We start from the raw sequence: 17,706 nt of genomic DNA, 5'->3' as shown, positions 1-17,706 counted from the left end.
CGGGAGGGGGCGGCGGCCCCGAAGCGGGAGGCCGGGGTTCCAGCTCGGCCGGACCCAGCCTTCGTGAGCCCGGGCAGGTCCCTGACTCTCGGAACCGGGATAATCAGGCGGCGCCTGCCCGCCCGGTCTCGGGTCCAAGGAGCCTGCCCAGGGAAGGCGGCGGCGGGGGCCCAAAACGGAGCCTCCCGCAAAGCCAGCGCGCTGCGGGCCGGCCGCCAGACTCTTAGCCGCCCCCTCCTCCCTTTCTCCTCTCCGGGTCTCCCGGAATCCCGGCTGGACAGTCTCTCTCTCTCTCTCTCTCTCTATCCCTCTTCACCCCCTCCCCCCCCCCGGGGCGTTTGCACCAGCCAGGGAGCAGCAGGGCCCCGTCAGAGTGGAAGCCCCTGGAGGGCGGGCACGGTTTCCAGTCCTCTGCGGCTCAGCAGGAGCTTGGCGCCGTGCCAGGGTACAGAGAGAGCCCGGCCCGAAGGGGGGGAGGAGCCCCGGAGCGGCACCCTCAGCCTGGCCAGGCGTGGCCGCAGCGGCCCAGCAGAGGGGGCGGGGCGGAGCTAAGCCCCGGGGAGGGGGAGAAGCGGCTGAACGTGTGCGTGCGTGCGTCAGCCGTGAGGGGCGGAGAGGGGAAGCTCCGCACGCCGCTAGCTCCGCCTCTTCCCGCCCTCCCGGCCCCGCCCCCGAGTGACGTAAGCACCCAGGCCAGCCGGCGCCATTTTGAAAGTGGAGCCGCTCGCCGCCCGCCGCCGCCGCCGCAGCCGCCGGTGCCGTCGCCGGGGGGAAGAAGGAGAGCCGGGAAGCCCCGGAGCGCCGCCCCGCCTTCCTGCCCCGCCGCCCCCCCGGCCTCGCCGCCCCCCGCTTTGCGTCCGTGCCCGCAGGGGCCCCCCGCGCCCGGGGAGGGCGGCGGCCTCGGCCCGGAGAGCCTGAGTAGCCCGGCGGGGCCTCCATCGCCCGCGCGCCATGGCAGGTGAGAGCGGGAGCGGGGCGCCCCGGGGCCCCCCGAGATCTCTCAGGGGCGGGGACCCGACGGGACCGACCGGTGCCGCCGCCTCTCAGGATCGGGCCCGGCCGCGGGGGACCCCCGGGCTGCGCCGGCCCCCGCCCCTCCCCCACCCCGCCCGGCCCGAGAGGAGGGGGAGGGGAGGAGGGAGGGAGACCCCCCCCCCCGGGGTGTGCTCCCCTCCCCCCCAGCCCTGTCCGCGCCCGTAGCTAGTCTGGGAGGAAGAGGAAGAGGAGGGGGAGCGGGAGCGGGACATGCGGGGGCCCGGCCCGGAGGCACGAATGGGCGTGGGGGGCTGTTGGCCGCGGCTTCCGGCCCTTCCGCTCTCCTCCCCTCCCCTCTACCGCCCCCGAGCGCCCCGAGAGGTCGTGGGTCATTTTACAGAGGAGGAAACTGAGGCCGGAGAGCGTCCCCCGGGACCCTTCGCTTTGCCGAGGAAGAAACTGAGGCGCAGAAAGCGCCCCAGGGCGCGTGCCCGGTGGCCTGCCTGCACGTCGAGGTCATGCATAGCCCTCCCGAGCCGCGGGTCCCGCAGCCGCCGCCACGCCGTCCGCGAGCCCATCGCCCGTCCCCCCGCGGCACACAGCCGGCGCTTACTGAGTGCCCGACGGCGGCGCGCGTGGGGAGCCGCCGCGGCCCCCGAAGCGGGGAGGGAGCCCGCGCGTGCAGGCCCCGCGGTCCCCGGTTCCCGCTGTCGAGGAGGCTCCCGAGCCTCGGTGGGAGAGGGTATGAGCCGAGGCCGGGCCCCGGGACCGGGAGCGGGGGGGAAAGCGATGGGAAACTTGTATCTTTGCAAGGTCGGAGGGAGGGTCTCGGCGGAGGAGCCGGGGGCCCGTCGGAAAGCACCGGCTGTTGGGTCCAGCCCGTTCCTCCCTGCTTGGGGAAACGAGAGGACCTGCATACGGGGCACATTTTTGTTAACAAAAGTTGAGAGAGAAAAAAGGAAACTACATTTTCTTCCCCCAGTAAATTTCCTGGGTCTGAAGAGAATCCGGAATAGAGCATTTCATTTTGTTGCTCTGTCTTCGCAAATTTTGTTCACTGTTCTTCCATCTATAGCAATGTGAAGGATGGAAATATCACAGACTGAACTAATTCTTCCTCTTGAAATCCAGATGGATTTTTGCACTTCAGCTTGTATTTTCTGTTTTTTTAATGTTTTGGATTGAATTTGAGTTTTTGCTAAAAGCACGTTGCTTTTTGGCCTTGTTAGTCTAGTAGAATTAAAACTGTTGCACAAGATGGTAAATTACATCTGTTGCTTGGCCCTTTGGATTCTGAGGGGTGGGGTGAAGGAAGAAAGAAACTTCCTTTTGACAGCCTCCTTAGCAGCATTCACTTCAATTACTTTTCCTGTATGTAATGAATGAGTGATTGGCTGGCAGTGAAATGTAGAAAAATGGGTGGTGTTTTGGGGGGAGGGGAGTGTTGGTAGCAAGGTTCAAATGAATCACCATCCTTCTCCAAGCCAGTGATGTTCCTGAAGCTGTCGATTCGTGCAGTGATACATGGTAGTTTTAGTTCATTAACTGTAACACAAGATACAGTTTTTGCTCGGATTTAAAGGAAAAACTTTTTAAAAACGGTTTAACTTCTGGTGCTGGTTTTTGATTTCTCAACAATATACAGTCAGCGTTGTTTTTGGAGAGGGGGGTGAAGATGAAAGAAAAGTTTGGAACAAGTGCTATGTTAGTGATCATCCAGTGCTTTAAAAAAAAAACAAAAACAGCAAATTAAACTTCAACATTGGAAAACAAGCAAAAAAAAAAAAGCATCTTTGAGTATTTTCTCAAGGTCCCAAAGTCACAGAATAGTTCAAGAACTGGGTTAACTAACTTATTCTCAACAACTTTTTCTTTGTAAGTAACTGGAATTGAGTAATTATAACTTTTTTTTCCCTTGATATTCAATTTAGACCTGATCACAGTAGTAGAAAAATTTCCTAATGATATTCTATCAGAACTTTTTCCAAGTTGGAGATTTGGGGGCAGAGAGTCTGAGTGGGCAATCTACCTAATGGTGCTGTGCTAACCTTAGAAAACCGGCTGTTTACAGGGGGGGAAAGTGAATAAAATTCAGACATGATGTTAATGGGGATTGTTTTTTCCTTTTAGGAGCTGGAGGAGGAAATGATATTCAGTGGTGTTTTTCTCAGGTGAAAGGGGCAGTTGATGATGATGTAGCAGAAGGTAAGAATATTTTTTAATAATGAAAAGAAGTTGCATGTAAACTAAGCTGGAATCTGTTACATTTTGATTCTGGAAATATTTCTTTGTAGAAGATGGCTAGTAAAGATTTGGTTGTGTGAGAATCAGAGAGACTCTCTGGTTGGGGCTTGTTTTGAGGGCAGTAGCACAAGTGTGAAGGAAACTCTTGACTTCCACCCTGAAGACAGCTGTGCTTTAGGTTGCTTCTTCGTCATCCTCCCACCCATCTCCTTGGTTCTTTTGAGATAGATCTTATGGACCTTCATGTTAAGGTGATTGGTTCCTACTGAACTGCAGGCTTGCAAAGAGGAGGTCTTGACTTGGTTTTTTACTTTTTTGCCCTTTCAGATTTGGAAGCTCAGCAGCTTGGCATTTTGCTGCCTGGTTTTCTTAATGATACATTGTACTTATCTTGAAGGTTTTAGCTTAGATAGACTATATATCATACATGTTCCAGGAAAGGGTTCCCCCCCCTTCCCTTAAGTTTTTTCCCTTGTCATTACAGGAAGATTTAAATATTGCTGACTTGTTGTTTTGGAAACTTACTTTTCACATCAATCCTGAATCCTCAAGAAGTAAATGTTTCAAAGCTCAAAGTTTTCATTTGTCTCTGGAAAGTAAAAAAAGTAATATTTGTATGCTATCAGAAGTTACAAATTGATCCCTGACATTTAAGAGTATCTAGAAAGTGGCTTGTGTTAGTGAATTTTGTTACTCATTTGTTATACATTTATAAAGTTTTTCTCATTTGAAATCTATTTTTTTTTTTTTTTAATGAAGTGCAAGAAATTGGCAAATCTTTTGTGTCTATCCTGAATCACTTTCTACTCTGAGGTTCTGTCTATGTAGAAAAAGGGCATTAATAGACCTTTTTACAGAGGATATTTACATGAGAGTGATAGATACTCCCAGGAATTGTCAGAGATTGGTGGGAGCCCACCATGGATCTTTTCCTATCAAGTTGTATCAGCGAGACATGCATTAATGATGTGATTGGCCAGAGTTAGGTGGAGCCTTGATCATGAAATGGATTTTTATTTCGGGGAAGCCAACTGGCATCTATATTATTGGCACCCAGGTAAACTTAAGAATGCTGAGGCTTTGAAGTAGGCTTTGCCTTCAGGGAAGCTTTCATGGGAGAGGAGGCATTTGAATGGGTTTTAGCAGCTCCAGTGAAAGGTAGAGAAGGGAAGACTTGTCCAGAAAATGCCCCTGACTGAGTTGGGGCTGGAAAAGGGCTGATGCAGTGTTCATTTGTGTAGTTTTTCAGGAGCCAAGGTAAGGAATTTGGACTATATTTGGCAAGTAGTAGGGAGTTATCAGAGCAGAGGTTTGATCTTCCTGTAAGGAAGACACTATAGGTCTATGGATTGTTGGAAGGTGGAGTGATAATGGAGTGAATGGGCCTATTATAGATAGGAAACACCTGTCTAAAATAAATGAATGATCTATTTTATTTGAATTTGAGTTAAATATTATGTGTACGTGTATATAACATTTCTTAACCTTTAGATTGTGAGAACTGAGAATGAATATTTAGAAAGCCTTATGTTGTCTTGTTTTAATACTTATATTAAGATAAAAATATATTTTCCACTTTTTTTCCCCAAATGGTTGATGTTCCCCCCACCTCCCCCCCTTAAATTTCATGTCCTTTATGTGTCTGTTGAGCTATTTCTATGCCTGAGGATTTTGCCTCATTTTCAATCAACATTTTCTTTTAAAATAAAGTAAAATATCAAGCTTTTTGATTTCACTGTTTTAAGGGACTATGTTTTCTGAAGGGGTCATTTAGGTCTTGATTGGGTGGTTTCTCCCATGTCAAAACAATTTGCCACCAAAACCAACAATATTAATCAAGGTCATATTTAATACACCTTTCTCTTTATATTGAAGTTGGAGTCCAATTTTTTCTTACTCTACTTTCTGGGAGTCATGGATTTGTTAGTAATATGTGGGACTGTCAGCCAATAGGTTTAAAACTGGATTGATACTGCTTATGTGAAGAAGTTAGAAGGCTGTCTATTTTTGGTTCTGCCACTTGCTGTGTAACCTTGGGGGAGCTTCCTCATGAATTCAATGAGGAGGTTGGAGTAGAAAATCTTTTCTACTGTCTTAATAGCTCACATTCATGTAATATTGCAAACTTTTATAAGAAATTAGATTTCTAAAACAATATAAAGCAATAAAGCATGCCTTTATTTTTCTGATACTTAATGAATTAAGATTTTCACAGTAATCTCATTTCTCACATTTTCAGATTAAAGTCATGTACAATAGGTGCTTTATTTGAATCTGAGGAGATACCCTCTTATTGAGCTTCTTTAGTCTCAGAAGTTTTTCTTCAGAATATTGGTTTCTCTTGAAAAGATAATATTTTTTGACAGTTTTAAAGTGATACACAATAATTGCGTATTTGTATGCAGAGGAAGAATCTTTTGTTGGTCCATGTCACCAAATTACTGTTCATCTGAAATAACAAGTTAAAATTTCATTCCCTGCTTAATAAAGTCCAGTGGCTCCCTGTTTCCACTGTGTTCAAATAAGATTGCACTGGCAGGCTGTCTCTTGGGGCTGGAATGCTTTCTCCTGACTCTTCTTCACGATGGCTTTCTTCAAAGCTCAGCTCACATGTGACCTAAGGGCTTTCCTGATTTCTCTTCCCTCAGCCCCATTTCCCTGCATATATTTCATATATTCTCTCCATTTTCTAATCATGCTACATTGTAGTGATGTGCCCTCTCTTCCCATTCCCTCTCCAACTCCCTTTGATGTGGTAGATTCCCAAATTGTAACATAAACTCCTTGGAGGCAGAGAGCCTCTTCTTTTTGGTGGGAAGCAGTGGGGGGAGGTAAGTGACCTGTCCAGGATCTCCTCTAGTAAGTACCAAGCACTGAGGCCACAGGGTAGCAGGTGCGGTCCCTGCCCCTTCTCCTTGTATTTCTGTCTCCAGTTGGGGGTCGGGCAGCAAGTGTGTCTGCCTACCATGGCCAGGCACTGTCAGAGAATCCCTTTCCCGTAGGACACAAAAGAGAAGCATTCACACTCGGAATCCCCATTATAATGGGATGTGCAATATGCAAAAACTGGACCAGGTAAATGCAGGGGGATGAAAGAGAGCTTCATCCCTAAGAAGATTAAAGTCGGGAGAGGAGTAGTCCTCCAGGTACAGAGGGAGCATCTCTGCAGAGGTGGGAGGATGGGCTTGTGGAGGGTTAAAACCTGGAAAGCCGCTGTGTCCAGAAGGGCTTTGAATGTCCAAGAGGATTTCGCATCTGATCCTGGAGGTAACAGGGAGCCCCTGAGTGTTATTGACAGGGTCAGAGCTCTGTTTTAGGAAAGCCTTGACAATAATTAGGAGGTGATGGAGAGCCTGCCCCAAGGTGCTGGTGGGTTAGAAAGAAGAGGAAGGAATAACGACTACAAGAGAGCAGGAGAAGCCTGTGGAGAGGAGGATGCCCTGGAGAGCCATGGGGGAATCGGGAAGAAGGAAGGGGTGGGTGGGGTCCTGTTTTGAACCTGATGAGTTTGAGGTGACTAAGTCATCTCCTTGGAAGTGTTCCAGAGGCAGCTGGAGAAAAGAGGTGTTGACCTGAATTTGTAGATCTGGGAATCATCAAGTAAAACATAACTGAACCCAGGGGAGATGATGAGATGGGGGACAGTGGACTTGGGGAGGTGCCAGGGATGAAGGAGAAACAAGAGAGAGCAGGGGTGAGGGTCTAGTGTCCAAATCTTTCAGGAGGCCAAGGAAGGGCAAGGAGGAGAAAAGGCTTTAGGAAGTGTTTCAGGAAATGTGTGAACATTCCTTGTATGTGATCCCCATCCTTATCTACCATGGAAGTCTCTCCAAGCAGGAGCTGTTTCTTTTTTGGCTTTTGAATATCCAGCACTTAGTTGTGGGGGAGAATTTAATAATTGTACAGTTTAATGGCTAAACTGGAGAGCATGTAGAAGTTGGTACTTCTGAAAGAGTTGAGGACTTGGAGTCTTGAGCATCATTCAAGTCTTGGGAAGAGAAGGCCTAGGAGCCCCTGATAATGTGAAGTAGCTGGTGGCCTGATGGGGAGAGGGGGGACTAGACAGGCCTTTTGAGGAAAGAATCAGCAGCATTGAAGTTGGCAAGAGACAAACGGAGGCTCAGGGAGCTCTAACATTAAAGCTGCCCCAGAGTGGACGGGGCCACCCCAGGGAGGAGGTTCCTTCTCACCTGTAGAACCACTTCTCAGGTTATCTTTGTAATTGAGGTGTTTCCCCTTTCCCGTCCCCCAAGTATGAACTATGTGAACTAACTTCTGAAGGTATATTTCTGACCTGGAGAATTTCTTCTCACTCACCTTCCCCTGGGTACCTAGCACAGTGCTTGACATATTTTTAAGTGTTTAATAAATGTTTGGTGATTAATTCCAAGAATTACACAGATCCCTTACAGGAAAAGTTTAAAACAAAGAAAGGAGAGCTGAAGCCAGAAATGGGAAAATTAGGGACTGGATAATAAGGGTCTGGACAGTTTCCCAAAGATCAGGGTATAAGAATAGTAGTGTTCTGATTTGTTGTTTAAAAATGAGTGGTAATTTGTTCCAGTACCCAGTAATTTGATTTTTCCACCCATCTACTTTCCTCTTGTAAATACAAAGTTCTCATTTGTTAATTTGAAACTCTTCTTGGAATTTTGCCTATAAAAATTAAAATTTTAATAAATGTTGGAGGTAATGTTAAAAATGAATTCCCCTTTTAAAAAAATCTTGCCAGTTTTCCCTTGCTGTCATGATTTTAACAGTTTCTTTTCCTTATCACTAGAAATTTCCAATCTATTCAGGGTACATAAATTATTAGATAAATTTTGTCATTTTTAAAGTGATAGTTATAATTTTATAATATAATCAGTTGCATTGCATCTCTTCAGCACTTTTTCTACTTGTTTTGGGTAAGATTTAAAGACATTGTATGAGAGTGAGCTAGGTTTTTATTTTAAATGTAAATATAAAACATGAATTTTGTTGTTGTTGCAATAAATAGGAAGTCTGTTTAATGAAAAATGAATTTAAAAGAAAACATAATAGAACTCCGTGATCTCGGGAACTTAGATTGCAGATCTAAGTTCTCCTTAGACCTCATCTCAGTACTTAACTAGGGTAAAGGCATAATGTGTTAGGTCTATTTCTTGACATCTCACATTTTTGTTAGCTTTTATGAGGTACAAACTTGAGGTTATTTAACTACAACTGATTACATATAAATAGTTGGAGCAAGGGAGGATCTGTTTATTTGTTTTAACATAATGTGAAAATGACAGATAATGTGTTCATTTTCTTTTTTAAAGCTGGAATATGGGACCAGTTTTATTATCTCATCAATTTCATTGGTCTTTGTGAAAAGTACAGAAGATAGTGCCGATCTCTTGTCTTGTGTGCTGTTTTACCTCAAGATGTCCCACAGAATCACAGATTTCTCTTCTTGTCGAGCAGTGTATTAAATTCGCTCAAAATAGTTGGCTTTTGAAAGTGTTATAGAAAACTCTTCGGATAGGTTATTGAATGGCTTCAGGTGGGAAAAGTGTTCTCCCCTCCCCCCTTTGTGGTTAAGTGACTTGCGTAGGGTCACACAGCTAGGAAATATTGTCTGAAGTCCTCCTGATTCCAGGTCCGGTGCTCACTGAACTAAGCCATTGAGCAGTCCTGTAAAAGGGTTCTTAACTTATTTCATTAACTGAGACTTTTTTCCTGTTTTATCTTTAAAATGAAGAACAAGAAGGAAAGGCAAGATAAGTTTTTATGCTTATTTATTTATTTATTTTTAAAGTACCTGGACATAATGTCTGAAAGATCTGGGTTCAAATCTTCTATCAGACATCTTTCTGTCCTGCCACTTAACTTGCCACACCTTCATTTTTCTTATCTGTAAAATGGTGTCACTGCTGAGAAGAGCTATGTTGATGCCAATTATTTAGAAAGCAACATAATTATGAAAAGAGGAGTGGGCTCCTTATCAACAAAGGACTTGAGTTTACATATGTCTGTTTCATTTGGCAATTCTGGACAAGTCCCTTAACTTCTGGACTCTTCAGTTTCCTTCTCTGTAAAATGAGGGGCCTCTTCCAATTCCAAATCTATGACCCTATGATCTGCATTATTTTGCCACAGGATTTGCTAGAAAAGTTTCATATATTGCTTTGTCCATTAGGTTCATTTTATCCACTCTGGTTTTTAAAAACCAGGTTGCTAATAAGCAGAATTGGCTGGCTTTATTTCAGTTTCATTTCTTCCTTGTTCTGCTTAACTGTGGTAGAAATTGTGCTAGTGTCACTTTAGTGGCAAAAAGTTGGGCGCATAGAAATATAGATGGAGGCCAGGATCTGAATGACTCACTTAATCACTGAAAATTTTGTTGCCCGGGGTAGCTGTCTACACAGATTTTCACAATCTTTCTTTGAGGGGCTAATCTTTCTTTTGTGATTTGCTGGATTCTGCTGTCTTTTAACACTCTCATGAAGGCTCATTCAGTTGGTTTGGATTGGATTGTAGTTTTTTTTGGTACTTCCATAACTAGACCTGCTTGGCCATTCCCACTTTCCAATATATTCTATCACTTCTTAAAATGTACCATTATGTGTACATGTGGAAAAAGAGCCAGACAGGAAAAGTGTGGGCATTCTGGAAGTTTGATTTCTCTAACTTTATTAAAACTGCTAATGTGAGTCGTAGAATTTGGTTTAGATTACTCTCAGCACTACATTTTTGGTACTGAAATTAGATCTGCTTTACATTCTTAGATCTGGTGAGTTGAAGAGGGAGAGAACTTTAGAATTCTGAATTCAAATTTAAAATATTCAGTTCAAAGAAATTAGAAATATAACAACGTGAAAGGTACCATAAGATATCTACTTAATGTAATTTTCTGATTTTACAGATGAAGAACATGACATCAGAAGAGGTTCGTGATAAACTTGACTATGAACTTTGTTCATTATCAAAAACCATTGGTGCTGAGGATTTTCTCCTATTGTTAGGACTATTAAAAATTTACTTTGGCTTCCAGAATTAGTTGTCATAGTCAGCAAGCATTTATTATGCATCAGACGTTGTACACAAGCTGGGAAGAAGCAGGAAAGGAAAGTAAGAATCTTATTAAAGTGAAGAATCTGCAGTTGAAAGGGAAGAGATCACCTTGGTTTTTGTGTATGTCTGTGTTACTGATTTCTTCATGTTCCTTTGCAAAGAAGAGCTGTTGGCCCATGCTTCCAGAAGGGATCCGGTCCTTGGCCTAGGCCCTGGATTCTGCCCCATTAATAAAAGATCCCGAAGGTCTTTTGTTATCTACCTTTATGGTTTATTGATTCAGAAGGGCCTGGGTGTGAATCCTACTTTTTTTTGACTTTTTTTTTTTTTTTTTAACCTTAGGTGACCTTGAAGGTCACTAGTACTAGCAGTGCTACCTGTGGACTTCAGTTTCTTTATCTTTAAAAGGGGGAAGATACATTACATAGAAGGAGTTCTGGGATTTGTGACCCTTTCCTTGGCCTTCTTCAAGTCTCCACTCAAACCCCACTTCTTGCAGTAGGTCTTCCTCCCTCCCTCCATGGAGTATCACATAGGTCTTGCATATACCTGGTTATCTATCTGTCATTTCCGCTCTGAGAACGTCAGCTTGAGGAGAGGAGCTTGGCACTCACTAATGGAGAAATAACACCAGGAGAAGTAGATGGAAGGACATGAATAGGCAGCAGTTATCCTGAAAAGGATCTGAGAATGTTAGTGGACTACAAGTTCAGGATGAGTCAGCCTTTAATGAGGCAACCAAAAAAGCCAATGTAGACTTGGGCTTCATCCAGGGATGAGATTTCTGGGAAGAGGGACCGCTCATCCCTCTGTACTCTGCCCTGCTGCTCCTTCTCCCATACATTGTTTCTGCTTCCCTGGGTCCAGGGTTTGAGGAGGCCTGGTCAGCTGCCGGGTGTTGAGTGGACTGAGTCCAGTTTTTGGCATGAGTTGAAGCCACTGATCATGTGTGGCTCAGGGAAGAGCAAACTGAGAACAGTGATGCTGGCTGTTTTCAAGTGTAGGAAGAGTTGCCTTGTGGAGCTTGGACTAGAGCAGTGGAAGTTGTAAAAAGAGTTACTTGGCTGAGTGAGCTTCCCCTTCTTAGAGATCTCCTAACAGGCTGAACAGCTCCGGCTCGGGTCTGTACCCTCGGAATTCTGTCTTGTATGGGCTGGATTAGATCTAGTCCCCTTCCAAATCTCAAATTCTATGCTTCCATGAGTATGAAGTGTTCTTCTTTATAGGAGATCAAATGAGGGAGAACTCCCTTGCTGGTGGGATCAAAAAGCTTTGTGGAGTATCTGGTGTTTGAGCTTGGCCTTCAGGGATGGTTAAGAAATCACAGACTCCTAGATAGTGCTGCGATATTATGACATAGTATGAGCCAAAGTTCGAGACACTTTTGAAAGAGATTGTGTTGACCTGACTGGTGAAATTTTGCTGTGTAGTTAGTATTGTACTTAACCATATCCACACACAGAATTGAAAGATAGTTCCTATATCCAGGGACTTTTATTTTACACTTTACCTGGGGAAAAGAGAGTGACCTGAAAGGTCCTGTTTACAGTTATCCCTTTCACATCATGATTTTCCCCATCTTGGTTTCGATATATTCCAGGTTGGTATAAGAAATTAAATAGGAATTTTGGAGTTTTTTGGAAGCTGAAGATGCCACATGAAGGTCAGCAGATGACATCCAAAAAAGTTTAGAAAATCAGTTACATAAATTATCTGTATAGTATTGTATAAAATCAACATATTTTAGTTTTTAGTACCATAAGATTCGGACTTCTTTTCTTGTATGAAGGGAGGGCCAAATTTTTTTACACAAATTTTCCTCATTGTGCCCCTAACTCCCACAATGTGGAAGGAGTAACTGTATTCTTAATAGTAGTGCAGAATGGGAAAAATGAAGCTGCCTTAGGATACTTGGAGGTTTTATGGAAATGAGTACGATCTCATCTTATGAGGATTTAGGGTTAATTAAGAAAAAGGGGGAAATAATAGTCTTGCTGTGAAGAAACAGCATAAGCAAAAATTAAAGTTAGTCAAAAAAGTGTTGTCATTATCCTTCATGTTAGGAGACTGAGGACAGGGACTGCCTCCTATTTTTTGTATCTTTTAGTAGCTAGGAGAGGATATCTGTGCCTTATACACAGTAAGTATTTAATTTAATAAACACTTTAATTTAAACAATTAAATTTTAATATATTAATGCTGCCTAAGATTTTAAAGCAGCACTGTTTAGGTGCTAAAAGAGCTGATCTCAAGGCCAGGATGACTGGGCTCTGTCACTTGTGCTGACTAGATCATTCCCAATTGTCCATTCTCTGAGCACAGATGCAGAGGAGAGGACGTCCTGCTTTGGGAGAGGGAATTTCCTCACTTGAAGTTCTCAGGACAAATGAAACCATCTCTTAAGATGTCTCCTAGCCATGTGGTTCTGTATATGCTTGTGGCCAATGATGGAAACAGATCATTGATAGAGAGCTACAGAGGACCTCTGAGATCTAGTTCAAGCCCTCCTCTCCCCTCGACCCCTTTTTCATTTTAAGGGAAAAGAAATTGAGTCCCTGACCACTGCTAAACTAAAACTTGCAGACTAGTAAGTGCTTTCCTAACACCAAACTGCTCTTTTATTTTTTCTCTACCAAATTACTCTTAATTTGGGCATTGCCTTACAATCTTATAGTTGGATGATTTGTGTGTTATTATTTATTTAACTAAAGTACAGATGTTTACATTTTTATTACATTTTGTTTCAGTTTATTTATTGAGATGTTCATTTATCTCTTCCAGCTTCATCATTAATTTGACAAACTTATCATGTGATTGGCAAAATCTGTAACTAAAATATTGAGACCCCAGGGCCCAGAACAGAACCCTGGAGTTCTGACTCCAGGCTAATACTGAACTGTTAATACCAGTACCCAACCTGTCACTATCAGTTAGGAATCAACATTTGGAAGATGTTTGTAGGGCTTTCTGTAAGAGATGACTCGACTTTTAACTTTGAAAGAACCTGAGAGTTGTGGGAGGAGAAGCTGTGGAACTTGTATCTTCTAGGACTGTCACAGTCACCTGTCCAAGAGGTAGAATTGCTTGGAGGAGGAGCAAGAACTGCTTGGCTGTGAAGGGATGGGGGATGTAAGTGGACTGGATGGGAAGGTTTAAGCCAGTAGAGAAAGGATCAGAAAAAGGAGTTTTTTGTTTTTTCTTGAGGCAGTGGTAGGAGAAGCTCCTGGAGTACTTGGGTGAAGGAGTGGGAGGGGGTCCAAGCTTTGCTGGAGCAAAGTGTCTGGTCACTGTAGGGAACATAGGCTGCTGGAGAAAGCAGATAGGAAGTCAAGAGAGTCCTGAGCTAAGGGAACGGTCTAACTTCTTTAGGCCATTCGCTGCCTTGATTTGTCAGTCCTATACCTCTTTAAAGAGCCTGCTGGCTGGGTCCTGAGTCTGGAAAAAAAAGAGGGCCCATGACAGGGAGCCATTTTCACCTATGAGGCATTGGTCCCTTTGGGGGTCAGATCTCCTTTGATCTTCTAGTATATGAATCTGACTTGTTTGCCTTTGTAATTGTATTAAAACAGTCACTACTATTCATAATGAAGGATTGTCCTAAAGAATATGAGACATTCCCCCAGATGGTTTATAAAGAAAAAAAAAATCTATCAAGAAAAGGGAATAGGAAGACTTACTGAAGTTATTCTCACGTTTTCTCTTGAGAGGCCATAGGATGAAAGTGTACTATATATCTACTTTAATGTTGTGTGACTTTTGGACCAGTCCTCTGTACTGCTGATTCTTGATCTGGAAGATTTAGTTGTGAAATGTATAGATAGGACTCTTTATAAAGCAGGTATTATTACCCTGAAGTTTGTGAATTTATTATTTTAAAAATATTTTTTGGTAACCATTTCAATATAATTGGTTTCTTTTTTTCAGAATTTTATCAAACACTACCTGAAACCCATCTTCTTCCATTTTGCTTATTCTTATATTAACTTCTTGATTTATGCATCTATCTTGCAAAAAATTATTAGTTCATTATTCAAGAAAGACCATTTGGGGTGAGGTGTAAATCCCAACAATTAAGGCAAAGTGTTCTTAAACAGATCCTGTTAAAACTTGGACATTATGTGGAAGTTGACTTATGAAATTAATGACAGTATATTGTGAAAATGCACAGCCAGACAGGGTGCATTCCCTCTTTTGTGCTCATAGTTTGTGTCAAGCCTGGAAGGAAAAAGTAACTTTGTGTACAAACAAATGGAACAATAAATAAGCCTTTAACAAGTGTATAATCATCCTACACCCACACCCTCTGTTTAAATTAGTATTGAGAGAGAAAAGAAATAGTACTTTCTGGAGTTTTCCTTTGGGATTTTTAATAAAATATTTGCTATATTAGTAAATCCTCCAGTGTGTCCAGAAGTTAATTCAGTTGTAAACAGAACTGCTTCAAGATCTTTTATTTTTCTGACTTGTTCAAAATGGTGAAATATGTAATACTATTAACCTGGTCAAAAATGTTTTATAAAGATTCTTTTTCTTTGGGGAACTACCAAGTGAAGTGATAAAAGACATAATCATGTTTTAGATAATTAAGTTAATGACAAATCTAGTCATTATAAATGTGCAAACAATAGACCGGCCCTAGCCAGTGTGGGGCCCTCTCCCTTTCTCATGGAGGGATCCTTAGCTGCTGGCTCATGCATATTGGACCTGGGTTCAGTTCTGGGGGAGCCTGTTCTTCTAGTTAGGGGTCTGTGGCCCATGTCCAGGGTCTTCAAAACACAGTAGAAAAATTCTCAATTAATGGTGTTAGGTGTAATAGAACTTCTTAAACTTTTTCTACTTGCCAACCCTTTTCGCTCAAGAAATTTTTATGTGACCCAGAATATATAGGTATACAAATTAAACATATATTGAAAACAAATCATAACTGTTCAGTTAAGAAACCCCATATGGGGCCACGAACCACAGTTTTAAGAAGCTGGGAGGTATAGCATAGTTACCGTTTCCACAGAAAAGAAATATAGGTGTATGTCGATGCAGACCAAAGTTATTTACACCTGCCTTCTGTAAAACTTACCTTGGATGTTGATGATTAAAACACGGGACATTATGTGGGCCTATTAAAAAGGCATTTCAGCTTAACCTCCTGTTTTCATTATTTTAAAGGTCCAGGTTTCCTGGCAAGCTGGGCAAAGTGAGGTCCTTTTTGGAGGGCACCATCTCCTCAGAGGGCTGCAGACTTTCTCCTGCAGTGAGATAGCTCCTGGCGTCTCCAATCCACAAAATCACTTCCCCAGACTGGGCAGGAAATCCCCTCCCCCTCAAAAGCATGGGCTCACTGAGAGATCTGATGTGGGTTCACTTGAGTGGACATCTCTCTCACTCCAGCTGCAGAGTGTATTTGGCATGGAGGGTACCTCAGTGTTCTAGAGCTTGCTCCCTCCAACTCCTCCCCTCTATAAATTCTTTTTCCAGGCTCAGGGGCCAGTCTTCACTGATATCACCACTCCATTAGACAGTTAGCTGGTGAAGTAGCCAGTGCCAGGTCTGAAGTCGGGAAGATTTATCTTAGTGGATGTGTTATGACCCTGGGCAAGTCATTCAGCCCTCTTTGTCTCAGTTTCCTCATCTGTAAAATGAGCTGGAGAAGGAATGGTGAACCCACTGTCTTTGCCAAGAAAATTCCAAATAAGATCACAAAGAGTCAGACAAAATTGAAAAATGAATTAACAATCCATTGGGATGCTTTGGTCAGAGGAGATAAGGGTGGGGTAGACATGCTGGCTTCTCTGTCCCCCCAATACAAATTTACTGATATAATATAAAAAATGTATAAATTATATATAAAAATATAATCATAAATGGCTAGTCTTGGGACTTAAGTATTTATGGATTTCTTTAGAAACCTCAGCTCAATTTAAACATGGGAGGATAGGACAGAAAAGGAAATATTCTCTTGTTATGACCATTTCTCCCCATAATCTATCCATTAATTTCTTGTTGTTCCTCCTGAAACTTACCTTCCATTCATCTCTTTTCAGCAAATATTTGTGAGCTCTTGTTGAGTGGTTGAGACTTGTGAATCCACTGCTGTCAGTCATGGACACTTTCAGGAATCTGGGCCCAGGGAATTGGGAAAGCTAAGGAGGGAAGCTGGAATGGGAAGCTAGAGATCTTGATCATGAAGTCAGAGCCAGGATTAGACTGAGGTCTCCTCCCAGTCTGGGGCTGTTTGTCCTTTCCTAAATGAAAACCTATGTAGGCTTTGGCATTGGAGAGTTTGAGTCCAGGCTTTTGTTCTTTGATCTTTTTATCTCTAAATCCTCTTACTGCCCTCTCTCTTTCCCCAAGGCTGATCTTCTAAGAATTTCCACTTCAGACATTCTCATCTATTCTATTTTGTAGCATTGTTCCCTAGGGTTATTCTACTCTGTACCAGGAGTTTAGGTGTGCATACTAGAAACTACTTTTCAATAGCAGTTTCTTAATCCCCTTGGCACCTTTTTGAGCCCCTGTTCTTGCAGGACTAAAACTTGGAGTATCCTCTTCTCTTCCTCCCCTTCCTCCCCCAACTTCCCTTCCTCCCTCACTATTTTGCATATTGAGGGTGCTTAATACATACAAAGACAAAAACAAAAAAAAACCCCACAAAAAACAAATTGATTTCTTTTCCTCTATACTTCATAATTTGCTTTGGACTCTTAGAAATTAATAATTGAATATTGAGAAGGGTATACAGATTTTTTTTTTCTATTCTGTTTCTTCATTGCACTTTTATTTTTTTTTTCTCCTACTGCAGCTGTTGATATGATTAGTATGCTTATATTATAACCTTTAGCAGCTTTGTCGCCCAAAGGGAAACTTCCTTGGATTATAAGAGGGACTGAAATCACATTCAATCTCAGCTGGTGACTGTCAAAAGGCCAAAAAGGGATTGGAGGTAGCCTGAGTCGACCATTTATTTGAAGAGAAGGATTTTTAGTGCAAAATACTGATTCTCACTTATGGTACTTTTTTTGGGTGGGGAGGTATTGCTGCTGCTGGAGATGAGTTCCTACCCATAACGATGCTGCTTTTAGAGAGTGCACTGGGTCTGGAGTTGGGAAGAGCCGAGTTCATTTCCTGCCTAAGATTATTTACTAGTGGGATCCTGGACAAGTCATTTTATCTATCTTTTCTCATCTGCAGACTAAGGATGATAACAATACCCTTTTCAGAATTTTTCTAAGGATCAATTGAGATTTGTAAAATGCTTTCCAAGTCTTAAGTGCTGTATAAAGGCTCTGAAGAAGCTGGAGAAGAAAGTGGATAAATGTGGACATCAAGTGATTTGTATACAGGATGATCCTATTAAATATTTGTTAAGTGAAAGAATCTCAGTCTTTAGCCAGGTAGAGTACCATTGGATCTGCCTGTCTCCTGGTTTAAATCCTTTTTAAAACTAGAACCTAC

The 17,706-nt window shown here is 42.9% G+C and overlaps 1 protein-coding gene across 3 annotated transcripts in view; it reads left to right on the top strand.

Moving 5' to 3' along the window:
- The first annotated feature begins 672 nt into the window (after positions 1-672).
- Positions 673-17,706, top strand: part of PPP2R2A (protein phosphatase 2 regulatory subunit Balpha) — an 84,055-nt gene continuing 67,021 nt past the window's right edge. The window contains exons 1-2 of one of the 3 annotated variants that reach the window (XM_031949643.1): positions 673-958; positions 3,106-3,180. In XM_031949643.1, the coding sequence (XP_031805503.1) occupies positions 952-958; positions 3,106-3,180 (82 nt within the window). In that variant the 5' untranslated portion in view covers positions 673-951. Of the gene's footprint in view, positions 959-1,230; positions 1,718-3,105; positions 3,181-17,706 lie in introns of those variants that run through there. The other 2 variants (XM_031949642.1, XM_031949644.1) reach the window with 2 other exon arrangements.

The sequence above is a fragment of the Sarcophilus harrisii genome, chromosome 2, assembly GCF_902635505.1.
Source record: "Sarcophilus harrisii chromosome 2, mSarHar1.11, whole genome shotgun sequence".
Taxonomy (NCBI): Eukaryota; Metazoa; Chordata; class Mammalia; order Dasyuromorphia; family Dasyuridae; genus Sarcophilus; species Sarcophilus harrisii.
Note: the sequence above shows the minus strand (reverse complement) of the source record. Positions and strands in the feature narration are given on the sequence as shown.